General features: G+C 39.2%; 1 protein-coding gene across 1 annotated transcript in view; it reads right to left on the bottom strand.

Annotated features, from left to right (window-relative positions):
* Positions 1-1,102: 1,102 nt before the first annotated feature.
* LOC117286791 overlaps positions 1,103-7,994 on the bottom strand; it is a 50,828-nt gene continuing 43,936 nt past the window's right edge. Inside the window, exon 5 of the mRNA XM_033765583.1 lies at positions 1,103-1,295. Coding sequence (XP_033621474.1) covers positions 1,144-1,295 — 152 coding nt within the window. The 3' untranslated portion in view covers positions 1,103-1,143. The remainder of the gene's footprint in view (positions 1,296-7,994) is intronic.

The raw sequence follows: 7,994 nt of genomic DNA, 5'->3' as shown, positions 1-7,994 counted from the left end.
TTTTTTTTTTTTTTTTTTTGGTAGTGGGATTAAATTCAGGTCCTTGTGCTTGCAAGGCAAGCAGCAGAACCACTGAACCAAATCTCAAGCCCTTCCAAACTCTGAATATGCTCTTAATTAAACTCTAAGCTCCTGGAGGGTAAATACAACATTTGATTCAAATATGTATGATATCACATATGTATTATACATCTAAATATATTTACATACATACAGTACCTAGGATAGTGCTGAACACAATGCATCATTCAATAATTAATGACACCGAGCTCTGTCCTTAGCTCCCTCTGCAAGACTTTCCTGCAGGCAAGCCTGTCCTCATGTCTTTGGTCATTAACTGTACATATTTCCTGCACTGTGGAGCCAGTGGGCACTCACAGGAAAGATGAGCTAAAACTTAGTTTTTCTGATTCTTTGACTGACTTAGTAGAGTTCTAGTTTTAAATACATATCATAGTCATATATTTGTCACATTTTATAACTAAAGACAAATATAAATACTATAAATCGTTCTTCTACTATAAATGGCCACAGGGGACACAATATTAAAAAGAGAGAATGCACACTTTTGGTTTAAATTTCTAAGATATACTCAAACTATACTTTTAAAGGTAAAATACAAGTTGATCAGGACAGTTGAAAAGATTTTTACTGGGCCAGGGATTTAGCTCAGTGGTTCTGCCACCTGCCTTGCAAGCTCATGGTCCTGAGTTCAATCCCCAGTACAAAAAAAGAAAAACATAAAAGGCTTTACTTACTAAAAATTATAAAATATGTAGTTCTTTCACATTTTACTTAATACAAGGTGCTTTAGGCTTAGCATCTATACATTATTCTAAAACTTATCATTTAAAAATGTGTTCTAAGTCTTTAGAAGAGCATAAAAAAGTACCAAATATGTATGATTTTTTTTTACCCTGTAGAGGTATTTTCAAATACTTTCTTCTACCTGGTGCAAAACTGAACTCCAATTTACTTTATATTACATTGTCATCAAATTTTAAATGAGAGAAACAGGGAGTAATTTTTACTAACCATGCTCATTGCCAAAAACTTTCCTGGTATTTGAATGGCAGTAAAAGCTGAAAGCTACTAACCTGAGTCATCCTGTGATTCAGGAAAATCACTTCTTGCCTTTGTAAATCATGGCAGTTTCTGCCCTCTGATAGTGACAGTTGTTTCTGATGACTCTCTCACTGGATAATGTAACTGAAAAGTTGTAGGAGTGAAATCAAACAGTGCTGTTCTTCCCATGATGAACCACTTTTTATGAGTTTCTGAAGATAATACAGATCCTGCAACAAAAAACCCACTAAATGTCATTTTACACAATAAAATTACTGAACCAGCTGCAATTCAAGTTGACCTCCTGACTTATGAATAAATTTCCCCTAGAGAAAGGACTACAAAAAAGGTTAATATGTGAAACGTGCCAGAATTGCATAAGCAAATTATAAGCGAATTCTTAAGCTTCCTATAAAAACATATAGTACTTTCTCCCAAAAGAAATTAAATGACTTCAACTTGTTCCAGGAAATCTTATAAACATGGAGGGTCAACTGAATCCACTGGCTTAATTAAATGTATACCAACTAAGACAGTATTACTAAATTGTACTATATCATTCTGGTGCAACAGAACTAGTTAATATTTGTTCATATTGTCAGCTACTTCTATATCATTTTGAGGGGTACTCCTAGTTATTTTTCATTGTTCATGTTTAATCTTTTTATTTTTCTTAAATTGATCATGAAATTCATCAAAAGGCTCTTAGCTACTTAAAAATAATTGTACCTTCCATACCAAAAAGCACTCTGTACTACAGAGGTCTTGAGGGGCACAGAACGAGATTATAAGAGAAGCCTGGTGTGCCAGGAAAGGTCCATTCTAGAGTAAATGCCTTGAATCCTAATGGCTTGCCTGATAATGAGACAACTGGTCCCCGGTCCAGATCACAGCTCACAACCACTTTTCCTAATCTCCATGTCTTTTGGGTGTATCCTACACTGCCATAGACAGTACCTCTTGGCCTATATAGTGATTCTCAGGATGGCAGGTTGTGCTGCCTGTAGTTTCTCCCAACATCCCACTGACCCCAGTCTTGGTTCCTATGTAAGGATCACAAATCTAGGTGTGCTTCGGCAAGCTTTAGCTCTCTATGTCTTTCGAATTTGTGTATATATTTAAACCTCAGGTATTTCTGGAACGCATTTATATGATCTGTGCTATTGGGAGCCAATGAGGTTGACTTATTAGGTAGTATATTTAAGAAGGACATCAATGGAGCTAGTAGTCAAAGCATCTCATCGTTCCTCATATAGTCTTAGGGTAAAGGAGATGATGTTTGTTTCCTGATCCCCCAAAGCTAAAGGCTGTGCACCGAGATTAGGGATCCTGATTTGGGCATCCATTAACCTTCCCAGCTTACTCGGCCATCTAAGTGCCTTTCTCTCAGGTATTATTCCCAAAGAAATTAGCCCCATCTGCCTCCAAAGACAAAGCCTTGAACACTTTGGCTGGGAAGAGTATGGAAAGAATTTTAGAAGGTGTGGAAGGCCTTTGTGAGCTACTTGGGTGGGAACAGAGGCAGGAGGTTTATCTATGTGGCCCACTAGTACCCCCGAATACTTACATATATTGCTAACTTCCCTTAATTTCCCTAAATTATGATCCAAATATGCCCCTGTATAAAATGTATAAATAATATATTCTTCTCAAAGAAGTATTTGTGTAAAGACAAAACAAGATAATTTTTTTTTAAAAGTTGAACTCTGATATGTCCTTTTACTCTATCAGCCATGTGTCCCTGTATATTTAGTATTAAATGCATTTTCCCTCATTTCCTTGAATAAATGGGAAGCTATCTTCTAGGGCAAAGGTTCTAAATTGAACTTTCTGAAATTTGGGGCAATTCATTACGTGAGTTTTCTTAAGAAAAGGGTCAGCATTTTAAATCATAACTAAGGCCAAGGTTAAGGGGGAAAGGGATTTTCTGCACCAGAAAAAAAAATACACAATCACCTGATCGACAGATACTAATTGTATATTTCTAAGGCAAATATATTTTCTGACACATATAAGTCACTAAGGATAATGATAAAACAGGTCATCCTCACCCTCTACACTATTCAGGAGCCTAAGATTTAATATGTGAAACACAATGAAATAGAAAATTAAAATATACAGGACCTTTACTCTATAGTCTTCAAAGGAAACAGTCAAATGAACATGCAGTTCAGGTAATCAGATTGGATTAGAATCATGTAAAAGTCATTATTATCTTAGGACTTGGCAGTTATGGCCATGGGAGTGAATTAAATCAAATGAGGTTGTGCAGGGTAAGAAAAAAAATAAGGGTAGAATACCAGAGGTCACCAACATTTACCCCCCGGATAATGTTAGTAAGAGAGGAGCAGCAAGTCACCTGCTATCAGACCACTGCCATAATTCAATTTAAAAAATATTGATAACACCCAGTAGGCAACAGTTGCACTGGGACCTGCCAAAATAGCAAAGATCGCAGAGGTGGTGGGGTCCTCACTGTCTGGAACTTACAGGCTCACAGGAAATTAGCACAAAATAACAGCAGAAAATAGGGGAAAGCAAGCATGTGATAGATAGAAGAGTGCGGATAGCAAGCAGTATTCACTTCTGTCGTTTGGGTGACACTTTGACTCCATGACTCCTTCTAAATGATGAAGTCAGTGCAACAGCCTCATTAATATGCTCCACTGTACACAAAACTCTCTCATGGTCACCTAAAGGGGTCACAGTGAAAATGGCAGGGAAGGAAACAAATGGCATTTCTAACTGAAATCCTATGAGCAGAACAACCTTTGGGCTTCAAGACAACAGAATATGTGACAGTGGGAGAATGTGGCCCTCGGTAAAATCCCATCCAGGACAATCAAACTACTCTGGAGAAAATACTTACTGAGAGAAAGCAGGCAACAGGAAGGGATACCTTAAGGCAAGCAGAATAAATATTTCTCCAAGTTCTTTGTTTCTCTTGAAATTTTCCAAGGACTATGTCTAAATGGACTTCATGTAGGAGTAGGGTATTACCTCCAAAATCTAAATAAAGGAAATAAATGTGATAACATCTGGGTGAGGAATGTGTGCGTGCGTGTGTGTGTGTGTGTGTGTGTGGTTACTGGACAGTAATATAAAAAAGAATGATAAAAAGAGGATGATATTGGTTTTAGTTTTATACAAAATCAGAATTCACAGCACAATCTAGATCATGAGATCCACTATCAAACATCATTCCTCCACAGGCTATGAGTAGGCCAGACTCACTGTAACTGTAGCACAATGCATTTTGATTTTATAGATTAGAGAATTCCAGAAAAGAACAAGACAATCACATATGAGATGTAAGGAAAGTAGAAGCAGAGCATCCAGCTCCGATCAGGTATGCACTTCTCAGGTCAGTTTGACAAAAGCAGCTCTACATCTGCACGGAAGCTTCTTGGATCAGCAGCTTGCTAGAAGATTTTCTGATAATAAAGCAAGACAATATTAGAGAGAAGCAAAACATTCATTGCCATCCTCTCTCCTCACAGGAAGGGTGAAGAATCTCACAGCCATTTTACTGGTGAAGGATTGTTGAAAAATCTTTTCAATGAAGGTCACGTTATTTGTTATAAATCAGCATCAGCTAGGGTTTTTTTCTAGGGGTGGAACTGAAAGGGTAATGTGAGGATAAATTACATACAGGTGTCCCTTAAAACTATGCTTATAAGTGAGTCCAAAACAGGCACTCTCTGGTCACTACTCAAAACAGAAAATTAAAAAAATCTGATTATGTATTTGAGTTTCAGGAAGAGGACCCATATGCATACAAAGTATGGTAGCTTCTGCACCTATGAGAATCTCTTCCTGTGTGTTCTACCTCTGACCTACTCCTCTTAACTGTCTCCCCAGCCCTTTCCCATTTGATCAGCCTAAAGTTAAGTGACCACTTGGTCCAGAAGTTCACGTTCTTGTGGATTTCATAGTCCACAAAAAATCTCAAAGGGTCATTTGCAGGACCACAAAAAAGGGGTGATGTTTTTACATGGCACACAGACAAACAGGTGGATAGATAAAACTGACTTCCACAATTAAATCCTATATTTATTATTACCGTACCTGCAGAGATGAGGGGACACTCTTCTTAAAGCTGGGAGGACTTAATTTCAAACTAAAGGAGTCCTTCAAAATAGAATAAAACTTAGCTTCTGAAAAACTAATTGAATAATCTTTACTTTCCTCGATTCACAATAAATTGATGAAAACATTTTTGTAAAGCAACACTAGAATAGAGAACTGAGTTTTGCAAAACACATGAATACTATGGTCTCCAAAGCCCCATGACCCTGCCTTCCTAACTCTGTCCCCTGAAATTTGTCCTTGTTACGCTGGGGGATTCATTCTCACACTGCACTAAGGTCAAATATCTTGGCACGTCACAAAAGAGCCCTGCTGTGATTTGACAGCAGCCACCCACCCTCTTCTCCCGTCATGTCCCATTCCCAGCCACTGCCCTGTGCTCTGTTGATTCTCCCTGCAATCGGCCACCAGAAAACTCTATCTTCCAGCAAATAAGGACTTTATAAAGGAAATACCGTAAATCAGTACATTGCTCCTTTATGGAAAAACTCTTGCATTGACAAAGGAAAAAGGAATCAGCTCAGTGACTTATTTACAGCTCTCGATCTAGTATCATGGTCCCAACTTGTAATTCTCTGAATGCTTTGTACAACAGACTTCATTGTGCTTTCTGTTCATCGGTTCCCTCTGCCTGGAATTTCCTTCTTCCTCTAGACCACCTAACAGACATAACTGAGGCTTTTGGGTCCCATTCTCTACAAAGTCTTTCTGTCACCCAGACAGGACACATCACTGACGCTCCCTGCACTATCCAGATGCACCTCATTCCTAGCCCTGTGGTGGCCATTCTTTGGTATACATTGGCTGTTTAATATCCACCTGCATAGTGTGTGGTAGTGCTAAGATACAGGGCCCACCCATTCAGCAAAAATACTGAAGCAGGTGGTATGGTGCAGTTCCTATTACTTCTCCCCTAGAGGGATGATTCAAGGGATTGGTGGCCCCCCAAAAGATATGTCTATATCTTAATTGCTGAAACTTGTGACTCAAAAAAAGGGGTGCAGATGCAACTGGGGATCTCAAGATGAGATCATTCTGTGTTATCCATGTGGGTCCTGTTCAATAGCAAATATAACAGAGAGAAGAGAGAAGACAGACGAAGAGACAGAGGTGGGAGTGATGCATTCACAAGCCAAGGAGTGTCTAGAGAGGTGATGTAAAACCTATGGCTCGAGTGCTACAGCAGGCTATTTGTTATCATTGAAACCCCTAAAAAATTCGTTATCCCTGCTCTAGAGCCACCAGGAGCAGCAAATGGCAAGGAACATTCAACAGGAGCATGGCCCTGCTGATAAACTGATTTAGAATCCCTGTCCTCCAGAGCTGCAAGGGGATACAATTCTATTTCTTTTAAGCCATTTAGTTTGTGTTTACTTGTTACATAGTCTGCAACACACAGATGGCCTCATCATATGACCTAGATTCAGTCTATCAGGAGTTCTCGTTCTGGACTCTGCGTCTAAAACAAGACACTCAAAGGTAAAGGACCCATCGTGATAAACAGCAGCAATTATAGCTCCTGGCCATGGTGGCAGTGCCCTGATCGCAGGATCTCTGCCAGGGCACCCCTTTCCTTCTCAGACTGTCCTGGTCCATGCCCATTCTCCAGCCTACAGTCTCCTGATTCTACACTATTCCGGGTGTATTCCAGAAAATTTTCTTCTCTGATCACGGTGTCCATAACTAATTTCTGTCGATTGTAATTTCAAAATTTGACTAATTACTTTTTTAAAGAACTGTTGATAGTAGTTATAGTTCAGTCCATTCAGAAAATGTGAAAATTCTGAAGAGTATCATTAATCTTCCCGAGAGGGAATCTGGCAGACAACCGTGCACACTGGGTGAAAGCTAACTGAATTAACCACCTAGAGTACAGAGACTGAGTGTCCAAATAAGGCAACGCTTTGGGAGCAACTCCACTGTCACCAGAACTGCACATAAGGCTCATGAAATTAAGAAGGTAGTGAGGCATTTGAATTGCTTATGAAAGAAAAAAATCTCTATAATCAATTCATTCTTTTTAAAAAATTAATTTTACTGGCACATTTTAGGTATACATATACAATACAATAATTCTTAAGACAAGACACAAGCTTGATTCTCTCGGTTTTTTTGTTTTGTTTTGTTTTGTTTTGTTTTTGGTACTGGGGATTGAACTCAGGTCCCTGCGCTTGCAAGGCAGGCCACCGAACTGCTGAGCTAAATAAATCCCTGGTCCTTGATTCTCTTACCTCTTGAAGTTGTAGAAGAACTAGATGGACCATCCAGTGGGGAGGGGTCCTGCTTGGACCACTTCATCTTGAGTCATCTCTGCATAGCCAGCATAGTGTACCCCATTTTCTATGAAGTTGCTCCCATCCTTGAGCAGGAAGGAATCAACCTCAGGCAGGGGGTCTTTTCTGCAGATCTAGATGACTGGATAACAATTCGTCAGTGACCCTGAGGCAGTCGTGGTCAGGGGGCCAGATTCCGAGGGCAAAAAAGTAGCAGGGTTTAAGGTTTTAACTGGAGCAAAATATAAGGGGGGATTTTCACAGATGAGGGCCTGATATTATGTGACTCTATTATTTGAGAGCCATCAATGTCCTGTTATTCAATAGTTCTAAAAGGCATGGGAAAACTGAATAATTTACTTTTTCCTAATGTTATCTGGTCAGCTTTCTCAATTAGCATTACTGCAGCTGCCAGGGCTTACAGCTTTCTCTTAGCCATTACTGCAGCTGCCAGGGCTTTATAAACAAAGGAACTATCTCTTCACAACTGGATCTAAACTCTAAGATAAATATATCACTGGTTAATTCTATGGGCCTATTCCTTCAAGGAGCACCCCTAAAAAGCAG

Source organism: Fukomys damarensis, unplaced genomic scaffold (assembly GCF_012274545.1).
Source record: "Fukomys damarensis isolate Sample0158 unplaced genomic scaffold, DMR_v1.0_HiC HiC_scaffold_18, whole genome shotgun sequence".
Classification (NCBI taxonomy): Eukaryota; Metazoa; Chordata; class Mammalia; order Rodentia; family Bathyergidae; genus Fukomys; species Fukomys damarensis.
Note: the sequence above shows the minus strand (reverse complement) of the source record. Positions and strands in the feature narration are given on the sequence as shown.